The 19,363-nt window shown below is 44.4% G+C and overlaps 1 protein-coding gene across 2 annotated transcripts in view; it reads right to left on the reverse strand.

Annotated features, from left to right (window-relative positions):
- The window catches only part of EPN2 (epsin 2), a 120,524-nt gene that overhangs the window by 48,594 nt on the left and 52,567 nt on the right, over positions 1 to 19,363 (reverse strand). For both annotated transcript variants that reach the window (XM_038762653.1, XM_038762654.1), the window contains exon 2: positions 17,443 to 18,205. In XM_038762653.1, the coding sequence (XP_038618581.1) occupies positions 17,443 to 18,037 (595 nt within the window). In that variant the 5' untranslated portion in view covers positions 18,038 to 18,205. The remainder of the gene's footprint in view (positions 1 to 17,442; positions 18,206 to 19,363) is intronic.

A 19,363-nucleotide genomic window follows, 5' to 3' on the forward strand; every position in this document is an offset into this window, starting at 1 on the left:
GCGCTCAATAAATACGACTGAATGAATGAATTACCTCCTTCCCCTCCCCACAGCACCTGTATATATGTTTGTACGTATTTATTACTCTATTTTATTTGTACATATTTATTCTATTAATTTTATTTTGTTAATATGTTTTGTTGTCTGTCTCCCCCTTCTAGACTGTGAGCCCGCTGTTGGGTAGGGACTGTCTATATATGTTGCCAACTTGTACTTCCCAAGCGCTTAATACACTGCTCTGCACACAGTAAGCGCTCAATAAATACAAATGAATGAATGAATGAATGAAACAAACTGATTAGAAGAATTGCAGGTGTACAGCACTCACTGACCAGTCATAGATACCACTTCCCGGATGGGCCCTTTGATTGACTTCCCTTTCCCCTTTCCAGGCTCCTGCCCTGCCTCCCTCCATTCCTTTAAGTGTGCTTCAAAGAAAAAAACCTTATATTTTATTCATGTTGCCTTTTCAGTAAGTGCAAAATTCACATAAAGGGAAGCTTGTGTTTAGAAGGCGACTAATGGTACTTAGATCTTATCCATACGTGTGGGCGTGGCTGAAAAAGAGAATAGTGTAATTGATAATCCATTTCCCAGGAGAGGTGCACTTCAAACTAAGCCAGTGCTGGGCTATTTCTTATGAGCCGCACTGGTGGCCACTTTCAAATCTGCCATGTGATTTCTCGCTATGCCCCACACCTTTGCTCGAGGATGCTGACCCCTTCTCCGATTGTTCTGGGTCGATCCATCTGCCGGTGTTGTCTTAGGTTGCTGCAAGACTGCGTATTTAAATATTACCCTTCCCTGTAGATTTAAAATGCTTGTTCTGTTTTCCTTGTCTAGATGCTCTCACTGCATTTAGTCAGTGTGGCTGCTTAGTTATTCTGCTGTCATCCCTCCCATCATTTCCACCCATCAGCACTGGGTGCTGAGCTTTGCCTGGATGCTGGTGGACTGAAGGATGGTGGTCACCTGATATTTGAGATGGCTAGGAGAGGTTGCTGACCGAGCCGCCTGAAAAATCAGGTGTGCTTACGTGGTTGGTCTGGGTATAAATAATAATAATAGTAATGATGGCATTTATTAAGCACTGACTATGTGCAAAGCACTGTTTTAAGTGCTGGGGAGGTTACAAGGTGATCAGGTTGTCCCACGGGGGGCTCACATTCTTCATCCCCATTTTACAGATGAGGGCACTGAGGCCCAGAGAAGTTAAGTGATTTGCCCAAAGTCACACAGCTGACAATTGGCGGAGCTGGGATTTGAACCCATGACCTATGACTCCAAAGCCCGTGCTCTTTCCACTGAGCCACGCTGCTTCTCTAAGTCTAAATGCAACTTAGACAACGGGACGCTAATAAAGCTTTATGGACTTTGCTACGGATTTTAGTTTTCCACTGCTGCCAAACTGTTACTCTCCCAAAAGACATTCCTTAGACTAATAATCCCAGATTCAGCAACACTATACCTTCATGATAGAAACAGCTTCAGGAATCTTGGTTGGGTTCTTTTTTTAATGATATGTGCTAAGCACTGACTATATGCCAGACACTGTACTAAGCCCTGGGGTAAGTATATTGTACTCAGTTTGGACAAAGTCCCTATTCCACATAAAACTCACAGTCTTAATCCCCATTTTAAACATCAGGGACCTGAGGCCCAGAGAAGTGAAGTGACTTGCCAAGGTCACACAGCAAACAAGTGATGGAGCCGGCATCAGAATGAGAAAGGAGGAAAAGAAGTAGGGGAGGTACTGCTACTGCCCTTCCTCCCCCCCCCGACCCCGACTTTTCTCATGGAGAAAGACACAGCTTCCCACAGAGTTTCTGTTTAAAGAGGAGTCAAGGCCTCACTACCAATTTTCACTGGCTTAGTATCTTTGCCCTGCCAGGGACATTCAGGGAGTCTATTGTTCCAAAAGGGGCCTGTCTTATTAATAATGATGTTGGTATTTGTTAAGCACTTATTATGTGCCAAACACTGTTCTAAGCACTGGGGTAGATACAAGGTAATCAGTTTGTCCCACGTGGGGCTCACAGTCTTCATCCCCATTTTACAGATGAGGGAACTGAGGCCCAGAGAAGTGAAGTGACTTGCCCAAAGTCACACAGCTGACAGGTGGTGGGGCTGGGATTTGGACATATGACCTCTGACTCCAAAGCCTGGGCTCTTTCCACTGAGCCACGCTGTCTTGGCAGTGTGCTTCAGGGAAGCCGAACTTTCTTTGTGTGTGGCTTTTGTTAAGTGCTTACTATGTGCCGGGCACTCTTCTAAGGACTGAGGTACACACAAGGTAATCAGATTGGACACAGTCCAAGATCCACATGGGGCTCACAGTATTAATCCACGTTTTAGAGATGAGGTAACTGAGGCACGGGGAAGTGAAGCGAATTGCCCAAGGTGTCACAGCAGACAAGTGGTGGAGTCAGGATTAGAACCCAGGTCTTTTGACTCCCAAGTCTGTACTCTATCCACTAGGCTTTGCTGCTTCATTTGCTCCACTGATTTCAGGATCTCATCTGCTCGACCGCCCATCCTCCACCCCACCTTCCAGCTTTATGGTAGCTCCACACCCTATAATAATAATAATGATGGCATTTATTAAGCGCTTACTATGTGCAAAGCACTGTTCTAAACACCCTATGGGTTCCACCCTCCTTTGGGAAAAGCAAATGAGGGCAGAACCGCCAAGAATCCACCGTATAGACTGCAGCAGGCTCCTGAGGGGTGGAAGACGGAGGCAAGCGGCAGTGTTCCTAGTGGATAGAGCCCACGTCTGCGAGTAAGAAGGACCTGTGTCCTAATCCTGGATCCATTCATTCATTCATTCAGTTGTATTTATTGAGCGCTTACTGTGTGTAAAACACTGTACTAGGTGCTTGGGAAGTACAAGTTGGCAACATATAGGGACGGTCCCTACCCAACAACAGGCTCACAGTCTAGAAGGTGGAGACAGAAAACAAAACAAAACATGTGGACAGGTGTCAAGTCGTCAGAAAAAATAGAATTAAAGCTAAATGCACATCATTAACAAAATAAATAGAATAGTAAATATATACAAGTAAAATAGAGTAATAAATCTGCACAAACATATATACAGGTGCTGTGGGGAGGGGAAGGAGGTAGGGCTGGGGGGGATGGGGAGGAGGGGAGGAAAAATGGGGCTCAGTCTGGGAAGGCCTCTTGGAGGAGGTGAGCTCTCAGTAGGGTTTTGAAGGGAGGAAGAGAGCTAGCTTGGCGGATGTATGGAGGGAGGGCATTCCAGGCCAGGGGGAGAACGTGGACAGGGGGTCGATGGTGGGACAGGCGAGAACGAGGTACAGTGAGGAGGTTAGCGGCAGAGGCACTTGTCTGTTGCGTGACCTGTGGCAAAGTCACTCAACTTCTCTGTACCTCAATTCCCTCAACTGCAAAATGGGGATTAAGACTTTGAGCCCCATGTGGGATAGGGACTCTGCCAACCTGATTAGCTCAACCTCCCCCATGGTTTAGCACAGTGCCTAGAACAAAGTAAACACTTAAATACTCTAAAAAAACCTGTTAGGCCTCAATGCTGACCCATGAATTTAACCAAACTCCTTGGACCTGGTGACATTTTCAGCCTGCTAGCCTCGTGTGCAAACAGGCTCCATTCGCTTATCACTACTCTATGAAAAAGTATTTCCCTTTTTGGACCTCTCTGCTTTCAAGCCGCAACAGGTGTCCCAGTTGTCTTGGGTGGGGATTTTGGAGGATTCATTTTTCCCCTCATAAGGGAGTTTCTCTCCCCTCTGAACGTTTGTAGCCCTCTCTGTCCCTCCTAAAATGGGGTGACAAGAACTGCATGCTATATTCCAGGTGTGGGAATATAAAGCAGCAAAATTGTCTTCTTTTGTTTGTTTGTTTCCTATCTTCTTCCTGATTATTCCCAGGATCTGGCTGGCCTTTCTGACTGCTGCAGCAAATACTCAACGTATTTGTCGTCCTCAGCATTGGTGTATAGAATTGGGAGGTTCCCTTTTGAGCCACCAGTAATGCAGCTTATTCTGCCTGCCAAAGAGCCATCCTCACTAGCCAGATGTGTGGCTGGGAGTAGACCTCATTCTTTACTATCCCAGGCCAGACTCAGGTGGTTGGGTTGAGAAGGGATGTGGAGGCAAGGAGCTGCCAGGTGGAGGGATCCGAACCTGGTTTTCTGGCCCAATCACTGGGTATGACAACTGTAAACTTTCCTCTGGTGAGCACAGGTTTAAGTTCTTAAGTTTTAGGATCGGCTGGAGAGTCCCTGATTTCCTGAGAACTAGAAAGTAGTGGAAGCCTTCTCCCTCCTCTAGAATTAGCTCAAGATGTATGGACAAAACCTTGCGTAATCTCCTTGAGGGCAGGGATCGTGGGAAGCAGCATGGCCTAGTAGGAAGAGCACAGGCCTAGGAGTCAGAGGACCGAGGTTCTAATCCCAAACTCTTGCCACTTTGCTGTGTGACTTTACAAAGTCACCTAACTTTTCTGTGCCTCAGTTTCCTCATCTGCAAAACGGGGATTCACCCCTACTCTCTCCTAAATAATAATAATAATAATAATTGGCATTTGTTAAGCGCTTACTATGTGCACAGCACTGTTCTAAGCGCTGGGGAGGATACAGGCTGATTAGGTTGTCCCACGTGGGGCTCACAGTCTTAATCCCCATTTTACAGATGGGGTAACTGAGGCCCAGAGAAGTTAAGTGACTTGCCCAAGATTACACAGCAGACATGTGGCGGAGTTGGGATTCGAACCCCTGACCTCTGACTCCAAAGCCCGTGCTCCTTCCACTGAGCCACGCTGCTTCTCTAGCCACGCTGCCCCATCTGGGACACTGACTGTAACCAACCTGATTATCTTGCATCTACTCTGGTGCTTAACAGACAGTTAGTGCTTTACAATTACCAAAAAAAATTACCACAATCTCTAATGTTTTGTACTTTCCCAAACTCTTCATATAGTGCTCTGCATACAGGAAGTGCTCAGTAAATATGACACTGACTGGAGGAGGGTTTGCTCTTCCCTTAAAGCTACAGTGGAGTTGTTTGTTCACTGAATATTTGCCAGTGGTCTGAATACAGCCTATGAATTTCATGCTGAGGATGTCAAGGGTGAAATCCAGCCAGCTGGGGGAAGTGGGTGGCCAGACTATGTCCAATCTGATTATCGTGCCTCTAATCCAGATCTGAGCACAAGGTTTGTCATCTGGTCCGTACTTAATAAAAATACCATAACTGGGTGACTGGCTAGCTGTTTGTTTCCGATAGCTTGCGTTTCAGGTAGGAGTCAATGGTATTTATTGAACATTTACTGTGTACAGAGCACTGTGCTAAGCACTTGGGAGTGTACAATTTAACAGATATGGTATAAGCGTTCCCTGCCCATAAGGAGCTTATAGTCTAGAGGGGTCCTGCTTGTTGGCTGCTGCTGGCTGGCTGCTCTCGATCCTTTCTCTAGCCTCTGGTCTTGCTGAAGTTACTGGCACCATTAATGCTTGCCGGTGATGATGATGATGATGGCATTTATTAAGCGCTTACTATGTGCAAAGCACTGTTCTAAGCTCTGGGTGAGGTTACAAAGTGATGAGGTTGTCCCACGGGGCTCACAGTCTTAATCCCCATTTTACAGATGAGGTAACTGAGGCCCAGAGAAGTTAGGTGACTTGCCCAAAGTCACACAGCTGACAATTGGCGGAGCTGGGATTTGAACCCATGACCTCTGACTCCAAAGCCCGTGCTCTTTCCACTGAGCCACGCTGCTTCTTTGGTGGTTGGTTTTCCTTGCCAAGAGATGTTCTGGCTCTAGATGACTTGGGAAATCTATACAGCACTGGGGTCCACAGGAGCCTCCCTGCAAGGGCATCATCATCATCATCATCAATCGTATTTATTGAGCGCTTACTATGTGCAGAGCACTGTACTAAGAGCTTGGGAAGTACAAATTGGCAACATATAGAGACAGTCCCTACCCAACAGTGGGCTCACAGTCTAAAAGGGGGAGACAGAGAACAAAACCAAACATACTAACAAAATAAAATAGAATAGATATGTACAAATAAATTAAATAAATAAATAAATAGAGCAAAAAAATATGTACAAACATATATACATATATACAGGTGCTGTGGGGAAGGGAGGGAGGTAAGATGGGGGGATGGAGAGGGGGACGAGGGGGAGAGGAAGGAAGGGGCTCAGTCTGGGAAGGCCTCTTGGAGGAGGTGAGCTCTCAGTAGGGCCTTGAAGGGAGGAAGAGAGGTAGCTTGGCGGATGGGCAGAGGGAGGGCATTCCAGGCCCGGGGGATGACGTGGGCCAGGGGTCGATGGCGGGACAGGCGAGAGCGAGGTACGGTGAGGAGATCAGCGGTGGAGGAGCGGAGGGTGCGGGCTGGGCTGGAGAAGGAGAGAAGGGAGGTGAGGTAGGAGGGGGCGAGGGGATGGACAGCCTTGAAGCCCAGGGTGAGGAGTTTCTGCCTGATGCGCAGATTGATTGGTAGCCACTGGAGATATGGCAACTACAGATATGTGCCAAAGCAAGAAGCAGCATGGTCTAATGGAAAGAGCACGGGCCTGGGGGTCGGAGGACGTGGGTTTCTAATCCCGGCTCGGCCATATGTCTGCTGTGTGACTTTGGGCAAGTCACTTCTCTTCTCTGGGACTCAGTTACCTCATCTGGAAAACGGGGATTAAGACTGCAAGGGATTCAAAACCCATTCCCCTTCCTACTTAGACTGTGAATCTCACCGTGGGGCGTGATTATCTCGTATCTGTCCCAAAGCATAGTGCACACTAAGTGGTGAACAAGTATCACTCTCATCATTAAGGTGGAGAAGGAAAATAAGGAAGTATTTTCTCAGGCTATAGGCTTGAGAACTTGGAATTCCCCTCACGGCAGGTACCTACATTCTGTGATAGTGCTGGGGTTGCAAAAGGGGCAGCTTTAACTATGGTAAGGCTCAGTAAGACAAACATTCAATAAGGAGGAGAACACCTAGGAGTAAGTCATTGGAGCTGTAAGAAAGTGTGTGGCCCTAGTCAAGGATGCCTTGCTCTCAGGTCATAGGTAAAAACTTGGGTAGGGAAGAGAGGGCCTAAGATCCTGGGGAAGTTCAGAGCTTGATCCTCTTTGCAGGTGGCTCTTTGCGCTCCTGCAGAGGTGGATCCTGAGAGATTCTGGGAGAAGATCATCCCAGAAGTCAGGACCTGACACATCCTTCAGTCCCCTCAGGAAGAACTGGGTTAGAGTTGAGAGCAGACTATGCAGTTAAAAATTGTTGTACTTCTAATTGCACTCTAAAAGACTTACTTGCATATTAAATTAAAAACAACTTGTTCCTGTGGAAAGTCCTCCAATTCTCACTGCCTTTTACAGTAATTCAGCCTTAGTTTCTCTTCTCAAGTAAAACCTCACTGTCCTAGTAGAGTACCATATCCTAACGCGTCAACCACACTCTAACGGCTTTCAAACTCTACTTTTTAGGTCCTTTTGCTGAGGATACGGTATTAACTCACTCCGATTTTTGAGGGGGAAATACAAGATTATTTTTTGTGCCCCATAACTACCTCTAATTTTACCTAATCTATGTAGGAAACATTGTGACCTGTGTAATTTTGTGGATTCTGTAATCTTCTAGCCAAGATTACTTTTCTGCTCAGGGCTGTGGCCGGAGCCGCTCCTCAGTAGGCAGCGATGAGGGGATGACAGACTGCATCGTGGTTCCCAGGTTGGAAGTTGCAGGGAAGGATGCAAAGGCTCCAGGCGACCTGTCCTCATCGGGGCAGGGGACAAGGAGAGCCTCTAGCCTAGCCAGGATGAATTAAGCAGTGAGAGCGGTGAAAGCAGGAGGAGAAAGACGAGAGTGTAACAATACTGTAGGGCAGGAAGAAGAGGAGACTGCAACAGTACAGTGGTGAATGTGCAGAAGAAAGAGGAGGTGGAGGAAGAGGAGGAGGGGAGGAGAAGGAAGAGGGGGATGAAGAGGAGAGAGAGGAGAGGGGAGAGGAGGAGGAGAAGACCAACAATACAGTAGAGCAGGAGGAGGGGGAAAAGGTAGAATGATGTCTGTCTCCCCCCTCTAGACTGTGAGCTCCTTGTGGGAAGGAACTGTCTCTGTTTATTGTTGTATTGTAATAATAATAATAATAATAATGTTGGCATTTATTAAGTGCTTACTATGTGCAAAGCACTGTTCTAAGTGCTGGGGAGGTTACAAGGTGATCAGGTTGTCCCACTGGGGGCTCACAGTCCTAATCCCCATTTTACAGATGAGGTAACTGAGGCACAGAGAAGTGAAGTGACTTGCCCAAAGTCACACAGCTGACAATTGGCAGAGCCGGGGTTTGAACCCATGACCTCTGACTCCAAAGCCCGGGCTCTTTCCACTGAGCCACGCTGCTTCTCATACACTCTTGTACTTTCCCAAGCACTTAGTACAGTGCTCTGCACACAGTGAGTACTTAATAAGTACAATGAATGAATGAATGGATGACGAAGACAATAGGGAGCTAATTCCCTGATTGCCCTTGGTACGAAGCACTTGTTCAAGTCCAATTAACCAAATGGACTACTAATCTGTACTACTGATTCTAAACTCAGCTCTGGCAGAATACACACTTCCATTACACCTTCTGGCTAGAGCACAACTGCACGATTAAAGACTATTCTTCAGACACCACGAGCCAGTGAAGACACGGTGCAACGCTAAGTTGGAAGAAACCATGTGGCATCTGAAACACTGAGGTCTACCGAGGATTTTCCTTAGATTTTCCTCAAGAATGCTATCCCTGTGTTCTTCAACGTGATGTAATCTAAACTTCATCGTGCAAGTCAAATGAGATATGAAAGCACTGAATTAATTCAGTGCAGCTTGACCTCGTGGATAAAGCACAGAACTGGGAGCCAAAGAATCTGGATTCTAACCGTGGCTTTGCCACCTGTCTGCTGGGTGCGCAAGTCACTTCACTTCTCTGTGCCTCAGTTACTTCATCTGTAAGATGGGGGTTAAGACTTTCAGACTTACGTGGCACGTGGACTGTGTCCAAACTGATTAGCCTGTTTCTACCCCAGTGCTTAGTACTATGCCTGGCAACAAGTGCTTAACAAATTCCATTAAAAAAATTCCATGAACAACATTTGAGTGTCCAAAGTGTCACTGTACTGTACACTCAATGGTCAGTGACAGAGGAGGAGGGACAGTGAGAGGACGAAAAAGGATAGAGGGGAAGGAAATGGAGAAAGAAAGGAGAGTGGGAGGAGGAAAAAGGCCAGGGTGGGTGGAGTGGAAAACAGGAAAGGATATAGAGAAGCATCGTGGCTTAGTGGGCAGAGTCAGAGGACCAGGGTTCTAATCCCAGCTCTGCCACTTGTCTACTGTGTGACTTTGGTTAAGTCACTTCAGTTCCTTCATCTGTAAAATGGGGATTAAAATCAGGACAGGGACTATATCCAACCCAATTTGACTGTATTCCTCCCTGCACAGCCCTTGCAGCACTTTGTACGGTGTCTGACACATAGAAAGAGCTTAACAAATACCATTATTATTATGATTATGATACATTATTATTATACAACCACCACCACCACTACCATCTTGCCCCAGCACTGACTCCAACGGTTCTTTCTGTCTGAACTGGATTGCAGAGCTGGTGGCCATCATGTCTTAGTCGCCCCCCTTCCAGTCACCAACCAGGCCAAAACTGGCCCTAAGCTTCCCGTTACTTCTGCTGAAGACACCTCTTCCCCCTCTTCTTCAGCAACAGCAACTACCCTCTCACGGTCACACTTAAAGATTCTGTTTCACCGCTTTGACGCAGACAGGAACCTTACTGGGTTCTGCATCACGTTATAGGACAGAGTTCCCCAAAGAGTGATCATCCCCTCACACAACGGGGCTTCTGGTCACGTTTTGACATCATGTCAAGTATGACTCACGGAAGTGTTACTGCAGTTCTAAAGTTGTGCAGCTGACACACACACACAAACTCAAAGTTCCAATGTCCCCAACTATATCGTTCAGCCCTGTCATTAAACTACCTGGGACTGTTTTCAGACAGGTTTCTCACAGTTTCAACCACAGTGAGAAACAGCGGTATGGCTTAGTGGGCAAGGCACCGGGAAACTATGTTCTAATCCTGCCAAGGCCACTGATGAGCTGTTACATCACAGGAAAGTAACTTAACATCTCTTTCTACTCCTGCCTCCTCTTCTGTAAAATTGGGTAGCCGAGGACACCCAGAAACCAAGAGGGCCGGGGACTTTGTGTAGACCGATTACTAACCTGAGATGAAAGGGGAATCCAGCTGTCTGTGGTGGTGACATCCAGGAGGAAAACAGATTTAGAGTGGCGAGCAGACACTTTTCCTTGGTCCATTTATATTATTCCAAACAGTATTCTTTATGTGCAGTGGGATCACGTTGGTGTTACTCACTCCCACTTTTGGAGTACTTTTGTACACACTGATTTACATAGCCATACAAACAGCATAGCTTAGCATATAGAGCATGGGCCTGGGAATCGGAAGAACCTGGGTCCTAATCCCAGCTCTGCCACATGTCTGCTGTGGGACCTTGGGCAAGTAACTTCACTCCTCAAGGCCTCAGTTACATCATCTGTAAAATGGGGATTAATAATAGTAATAATAATAATAATGATAATTGCGGTATTTGTTAAGCGCTATGTGTCAAGCACTGTACTAAGTGCTGGGGTAGATACAAGCAAAATGGGTTGGACACAGCCCCTGTCCAACATGGGGCTCACAGTCTCAATCTCCATTTTACAGATGAGTGAACTGAGGCTCAGAGAAGAAGTGACTTGCCCAAGGTCACTCAGCAGACAAGTGGCGGAGCCAGGATTAGAACCCATGACCTTCTGAATCCCAGGCCCGTGCTCTAACCACTAAGCCATGCTGCTTCCCTAAGAGTGTGAGCCCCATGTGGACAGGGACCGTGTCCACCCTGATTAACTTGTATCTACCCCAGCACTTAGAACAGTACTGGCACCTAGTAAGCGCTTAACGAGTACTCATAATAATAATTATTATTATATTATTCATCTTATATATAATAAATAATAAATAAATAATGATGGTATTTGTTAAGTGCTTACTATGTGCAAAGCACTATTCTAAGCGCTGGGGAGGTTACAAGGTGATCAGGTTGTCCCACAGGGGGGCTCACAGTTTTCATCCCCATTTTACAGATGAGGTAACCGAGGCACAGAGAAGTGAAGTGACTTGCCCATAGTCACACAGCTGACAATTGGCGAAGTCGGGATTTGAACCCATGACCTCTGACTCCAAAGCCCGGGCTCTTTCCACTGAGCCACGCTGCTTCTCAGTTACAATGCTACTCACTACATTGCTATATATGCTACTTCTGCCTATCTGCACGTTATTTTGCATCAGTCTCCTAAGTTGTAAGCTCCTCGACTGCAGGGATCATGTCTTTCTACCTCTACTGTCCTTTCCCAAGGGCCATGTCCAGTACTCTCTATAATAATAATATAATAATAATGGCATTTGTTAAGTGCTTACTATGTGCAAAGCACTGTTCTAAGCGCTGTACAAAGCAGGTGCTCAAAAGATACTACTGATTAACCATCACATCTCGTAAAATCTCACAGGTTTCACAAATGAGAGGTAGGCAGCCAATTCGGAATGGGCGGGTGGAAGAGACTTAATACTTTGATGTGAACTAGCATTAGAATGGGAAGCACAGTAGCTTTAGTAACGGCAATAGCACACCACTGGGGGAAAAAGCTTACATTCTCCCAATTCTATTTTGTAGATTAGATATTCACACGTAGTAAACTAGTCCAACTTTTAAATACCAAAGTACATTATCCATTCAGTGAACGATCTGGAGCCCTTCCTTCTGCCTTTCTACAGCGAGGGTGTACAATAATAATATTAATGTTGGCATTTATTAAGCGCTCACTGTGTGTAAAGCACTGTTCTAAGCACTGGGGAGGTTACAAGGTGATCAGGTTGTCCCACGGGGGTCTCACAGTCTTAACCCCATTTTACAGATGAGGGAACTGAGGCCCAGAGAAGTGAAGTGACTTGCCCAAAGTCACACAGCTGATGTGTTTGGTGGGGGGGTGGGGGCAGGGGGGTACAGCTCCAAAACTGGACAGGAAGAGCAGAAGCAGCATGGCCTAATGGAAAGAACACAGGCCTGAGAGTCAGAAGGACCTGGGCTCTAATTCCAGTTCTGCCACTTGTCTGCTGTGTGACCTTGGACCTGTCACTTAACTTCTCTAGGCCTCAGTTACCTCATGTGCAAAATGGGGATTAAGAGTGTGAGCCCCATGTGGGACATGGACTGCATTCAACCTGATTAACTTGTACCTAGCCCAGAACTTAGTACAGTGCCTAGCAGATAGTAAAAAAAAACCCAAAACTTTTTTTAAAAAAGAGTAGAAAAATCAAAACAGACACAATTTGCAATAATTGTGTGATACTTTCACAAAGTCTAGGCCCCTCCAATTTTGTGCGACAAAATTTAGAGGTAGAAGTATGCACTCAAATGCTCCAGTGAATATGAATGACAACAAATTAGTAATATGAAATTTCTTATTAGAAATTTGTAATATTAAAGCATTAATGAGCTAAAACTGTCAATTTTTCAGGAAAAGAGCAAGAAAGGTCTGTGACCTTTTCACTTGTCATACAAAAGCCTCTCTCTTATACTTACTTCGAATTGAGACAAGAATGAAAAACTTACTCCTCCTGAAGTAGATTCCACTGGGGTTTTAAAGAGGACATATTTTAATAAGAAACAGTGAAATTGGTTTGCCCTTTTTCAATGTAACTGGTAAGTTCAGACAATTTATGATGAATTTCTCATAGCCTAAGGAGAAGACTCAATTTACAGAGCCCCTGAATTACCTTTAATTAATGTGAATTCCAATATTCAAAACAGTCAATAATGCATTATTTGTCCTAATAAGGGAAGAAGGTGACTAATACGTAATTTTAGCTCATCAAACCCCTTTTCAGGCCTGCTAACAATTAACATAATTGCCAGGCTTGAGTTAGTTGCCTTCACCTCTTTTCACCATGCTCTAGATGGAAGGGTAAATGAGCAGCAAAATTGCCAAATAGCAAGTGGAAAGAGAAGAGAGGGGAGTGGCTAACACATTGAAAATAAAAAATTGGTCCGTAACTGAGGGTTTACAACATGTTTAAAGTGATCAAAGACCATCCATGGATTTGTCATTTAAAAGAATCTGGATCTGCCCCTTCTTATCCAGCCTCACAACCACGCTCTTGGCTGATCTTTTGGAGAATCTTCTTAATGGTCTCCCAGATTCCAGCCTCTCTTCCATATAGCTGTATGGATTTTTTTTAAAATGAAGAATGGTCCACTTTAAAAAAATCCTCAATGATTCCTCACTGCATCTCAAAATTCAAGACAACAAATCTTTATCCCCTCTGCTTCCCATCTGCCAGCTCCCTCAATTATCCAATCAACTTCCAGTCCAACTCTTCCCAAGTAAATCTGTCCCTCATGCTCAACTCTTTGGCTTCCAATTTGTTGTTTGCATAAGTAGCGTTCTCCATTCAGCTTCACCAAATTTCCTCAATTTCTTCAAAGCCCACTTCCCTGGTTGCCATCCTCACATCAATTTATCAATCAGTGGTATTTACCGAGTGCGTGTCGGGAACCATAATAAGCGCTTGGGAGAGTACAATACAACAGAATTAACCGACACAGTCCTTTGCCCATAATGAGCTTATAGGCTCGAGGACTCTTCATATTTTTTATTTATTTAATTCTGTCAGTTTTCTCTATGTATTTTTTCCTTATTATCATTGTTTTGACAATTTCGTCTCCCATCTCCACTTCAAGGGCAGGGATCAGGGCTTCTTTGTTACGATCCTCACGTGCCTAATACAATTAGCCGCAACTCAGAAGGCAATCAACTATTTTTGACACTGTTAATGCATACAGAACATTTCCTTTTTCCAAATTTCTAAAATCCTGAAAACGTACGGGATCTTTATGTCTAAAAATTAAATGAATGTGCTCTGGCTCTTTCAGATTAAGATAGTCCAAGAAAAGTCAGGTTCTGGCTACAGAACTTTTATTATATACTCAATTTACTCTACTAAAGTTTAAGAGCATCCTAAATTCAATCTTGTTATTATACTGATCTGGCCCATTCCTGTGGTAAAAAGTAGGTGATGTCTGAGTCAACAAAGAATAGGCCACCAGGACGGGGAACTTTCTGGAGGGCTTTAAAACTTCCTCCAGGTATTTTGTTCAGCAGAGAAAGTGTCATGAGGTTTAGCCACAATAAGCTCAGTAGCTGTTAGAAAAACAGCATTTCAGCCAACTCTGTTCTCCGAGGCAATGGCCGACAGTAACAGAAAGAACAATAAAATTTTTACTAAATTTTATAGTCCATTTTTGCCCAATCAAGTCTGTATCAGAGTTTTGTAAACATAGCACCTGGTGGAGAGGAATTTCACTCTTTCCTCCTGATCGAGGTGCCCGATCAGTAAAATTGGTCAAAAGGCAAGTGGTAGAAAGGAATGAGGAAAAATGAAGGACTGGATCATTTTCGGTTTGAATAAGGAACCCCGGAGGAATAGAGAGTTGGCGATTTTTGAGAAACAAATGATTGGCTGCTCTCTTTTGTGAAGAAGTGAACAGCGCTATCTCGTTGGATTGTGAGATTGCCAGTGAAGCAGGGTCTGGGCCGGTCACTCTTTGGAGAGGAGGAGAACCCAAATTTGTTTTTGGTTATTTATTTGGTGTTTGGTCTAACTCAGTAGAGCACCTGCATGGTGTCACGGACGCAGTGTGACTTCAGTCAATTTCTCTCTCTCTCTCTCTCTCTCTCTCTCTCTCTCTCTCTCTCTCTCTCTCTAAAAGTTGATTAGCGATCATGTGGCAATTTTTGCAAAAGAAAGGGAGTGTTATGGCTGAACTCCAGTTCTATTTAAATCTTCCTCCTCCTCCTCCTGCCCTCAAAGTCTTCTGTACACTTAAGTACTTGCCTTTCAAGTACTGATGAAGGATTGAGTTTTTCCACCATTCATTTCAATAATGGATCGAATCGTTCCCCTAGATGCAGGATCACAAAATATTTATGAACGATTAGAATGTTCCAAATCCTCATTTGGCACTCCAGGACCACGGCAGCAATGCAAATGCAAAATGTAGCCATTTGGAAAGAGCTTTTCTTTATCCACACACGATAATACCTCTGGACTGTAAGCTCATTGTGGAAGGGGACTGTGTCTACCAGTTCTGTTACACTGTACTGTCCCAAGCGCTTAGTACAATGCTCAGCACACAGTAAGCGTTTAATAAATACAATTGTTTTTATTGTACTTAAATACAATAAATTTAATTATTTATTGCAATAATAATTATTATTATTATTATTTTGACATAATGTGCATTATTATGTAACATGATTGATTGATTGATTGAAAAATCACTCATTCCTCGATGTTCAATTTAAACGAAGTCTCGTCTGGGGGACTCTCCTGTCAGAAAAAGGATCCGTACTTCCTCTACTCTCCTTATTTTAGTCCAGAGGTATATATTTGCATAACTTTAAATTTTAAAATATTAGTTAAGCCTAAAAGTTTTGAGTGTTAATAAGCAATGGGAAGCAGTGTGGCCTGGCGGACAGAGCACAGGCGGGAGCCAGAAGGATCTGGGTTCTAGTTCCAGCTCTGCCACTTGTCTGCTGTGCAACCTTGGGCAAGTCACTTAACCTCTCCAGGCCTCAGTTACCTCAGCTGTAAAATGGGGATTACGACTGCTAACTGGGATGGGACTTTGTCCAACCTGATTACCTTGTATCTACCCCAGCACTCAGAAGAGTGCCTGGCGCATAATAAGCACTTAACAGATACCATTAAAAAAAAATCAATAAAGCTCATTTTTAGAATTTAAAAATTCACAATAAATTCAGAGGAAGCCAATGGAACTTAGGTAAACTCATTGTGGGCAGGGAATGTGTCTGCTATATTTCTCTTTGTACTCTCCCAAGTGCTTATAAGCACTCAATGTTCACAACTGATTGACTGATAACCTGATTCACTTAAGACACCTAATGAAATTAATAAACCATCTGTTTCAACACATCAACTAAGTTTTATAGGGAGAGAAAGCAATGGATGAAGGGAACTTATGCCAAATGCTAGTAACTGTGGTAAATTAAAACTCTCTTTTGCAAGAATATTTTAGTTAGAGGAGTTAGTGGAGCCCTAGGGCTAAAAGGCTGACCAGGCCTTATGAGAGAGAATACAGAACACTTCCATACTATATGAATGATCTGGTTTGAATATATGCATTTGACAATGAGAAGACAATTGATACTTCAAAATTCAGAGAGCAAAATGTTAATCAACCCCCACCCCCTGAAAAACAGGAACCATCTCTTTTAGGGCTACTGCTGCATGCCATCTATCACAGTGCCATGCAGTGACAGCTTTCTAGTAAGATTCTGAACTTGATCTATTCTAATTACCACAAAAAACCCAAAGACAGCTGAAAAGCATCACTTTCGGGGAGTCCCTAAACACAACTCTTTCTCTTGTACGCTGCTATACAAATAAGCACTGTTCAGAAGAATCTCAAAAATAGAAAATATGCAAAATGAGCAAACATTCCAGGCTTTACATCTCAAACCAGGAAATGTGCCCTAAAATCACAATACCACAAGATTAGAACCCAGATCCTCTGACTCCCAGGCCTGAGCTCCTTCGGCTAGGCGCTCTGCCTTCTTCTAGGTGATCTGCCAAGATAAATTTAATGCCTCAACACATTCTCCTTTGAAGGTGCAGGGGGAGAAGACTGGTTGCATTCATCCTATTTACCGTGATTTGCCACTGGGCCGGTAGAATTCTAGTTAACTGTCGGGAAAGGCCTCTCCTTCTTCAAATGAATTTCTGGCCTTTTTTTAAAATGGTATTTGTTAAGCACTTTCTGTGTATCAAGTACTTTTCTAAGTGGGGGGCAGATAAAAGTCACTTAGGGTGGACACTGTCCCTATCCTGCATGTGGCTCACAGCCTAAGTAGGAAGGAGAACAAGAGAACAGAGGCACAGAGAAGGGAAGTGACCTGCCCATGGTCACTCAGCAAGCAACTGGCAGAGTCAGAATTAGAATCCAGGTCCTCTGGCTCCCAAGCCCATGCTCTTTCCCCTAAGCCATTTTCCCTTGCTTACAGATAATAATAATATTTGCAGTATTTAAGCGCTTACTATGTGCCAGGTACTATACTAAACACTGAGGTGGAAACAGGGTTGGACACAGTCCATGTCCTACACCGGGCTCCCAGCCTTAATCCCCATTTTACGGATGAGGGAACCGAGGCCCAGAAGAGCCAAGCGACTTGCCCACGGTCACACAGCAGACAAGTGGTGGCGCAGGATTAGAACCCAGGTCTTCCTGACTCTCAGATCATGTATGTGTACTTACAGCCGTGGTAAGATGCCGGGGACCCGCCGGACTTCCCATACTCTTGCTCAGAGTAACTGGTTGAGAGGTTGGGCTGGCTAGAGCCTCTGCCAAAACTAATCTGGTTACTGCCAACCCCCGTGGCCACCTGAGCCATGCGCTCTTTGGTCTTCAGGGCCTGGGACCGCTCGACTTTGAGTCGCTCGTCGTCTTTCAGAAGGGATACCAGCTGCTTAGACTTCTCCCTGACGTTGATCCCCTGGTCTTTGCCGTCTCGGTCGATGTACTGGAAGTCTTTCAGGGTCTGGATGGCGAATATGTTTTCTTTACACTGCTGCGCCACGCGCTCCGAACCGGTTTTGATCAGGTAATCTAAAAGGGTCAGGGCCTTGTAAACGTGCCGCCAGTTCTTGCCGTGGTCGTTCAGCCGTTTCCAGATCATGCTCATGATCTCCGAAAAGGCCACCACATTGTACGTCAGATCGGCTATCTCGGTCATCAGAGAGCTGGAAGGACCCCAGGGGTCATTGGATGTTGCTTCTCGGACTTTTATTTCTGCCTCCGAGTAGTTGTTTACAATATTTTTCATCTGCCGCCTAATAGATGAAGTCGTCATTTTTATTTTCCCGGTCACGGGATAAGCCTTTTGAAGAGATGAATAGTCGTTCTCTCCACAAGCGCAGGTCCTAGGAAGGTTCCGGCTGAGGGATCAATCTGGGATGGGTTCTCTGTAGAGTCATTTCCATCTTTTGAGTCTCAGCAGCACGACTTTGAAAGCCATGACCTAGAGAAAGAAATCAGAACGATTAGCTGTGCCTTATCTCTTTCAAAGCTGAAACTCAGACGAAGCCTCCACAATATTATAAATAGTGTGTGCTTTCTGGACAAAATACTCTAAACCCCAGATTCTGCGGTTGACTGTACTACCCAAAGAAACCTCCCCGCTTTTCAGTTTAACACAAAGGCAGTATCAACCACTCCAAGTTCATTAAAACAGAGAAGCATCAGGAAAAATCTGAGCCACATCCATTCATTCAATCGTATTTATTGAGCGCTTACTGTGTGCAGAGCACTGTACTAAGCTTTTGGTAAGTGCAAGTTGGCAACATATAGAGACGGTCTCTACCCAACAGTGGGTTCACAGTCTAGAAGGGGGAGACAGAGAACAAAACAAAACATATTAACAAAGTATTACTACCGCATGGCCTGTGATTGTTAAAATCAAGTTACAAATTTCTGATGTAGCAAACGTTTTTCTGAATCAAGACACATACAGTATTCTCATTTAGGCTTTAATTCTGATTTTGATGATGATGAAAAAATCCAAAACAAAGAAAAAGCAGTGTGCTGAACCGCAACAAGTCATAAACAGTGATCACCAACATACATGCTATTTCATGAGAACACAAATCATACATTCTTGGCAAGTGCCATTACATGTCACTGTCTGCTACTGTGAGAGTTGAATATGGTAAACTGAGAATTTTAATCTTTTAGTTTAAAATATTTCTCAAAGTAACCATCAAAAAATATCCTATAAAGAATACTGTGTGGGCAATACAGGTAATGCCCTTATTCCACAAATTACTGTTATTACTGAATTGAATATGTACTGGAAGAAGTAAAAGTAATGGCACAGCTCTATATTCAGAAAAGAAAGCTCAGAGATGGAGCGTTTGTTCAAAACCTAAGATGAGAACAGATGAAGGATTCTAAACATTATGCTTTAGCAATCTAACGAAGACGGCCACGAAGAATCAGCGAGAAACTGTTGTCATTAGGTTCTGCCGTCACATTCTCTGGCGGCAACAGAAAAAGGAGTCGGGAAAGGAGGAAAGAAAAGACCCGAATTGAGCAGGTCTGTTCTGAGGGGGAGGCATCTGCGGGACCAAAAAAAGGAAAAAAAACTGAGGAAAAAAGTTGAACGGACACAAGAAATACA

This window comes from Tachyglossus aculeatus, chromosome 21 (assembly GCF_015852505.1).
Source record: "Tachyglossus aculeatus isolate mTacAcu1 chromosome 21, mTacAcu1.pri, whole genome shotgun sequence".
Classification (NCBI taxonomy): Eukaryota; Metazoa; Chordata; class Mammalia; order Monotremata; family Tachyglossidae; genus Tachyglossus; species Tachyglossus aculeatus.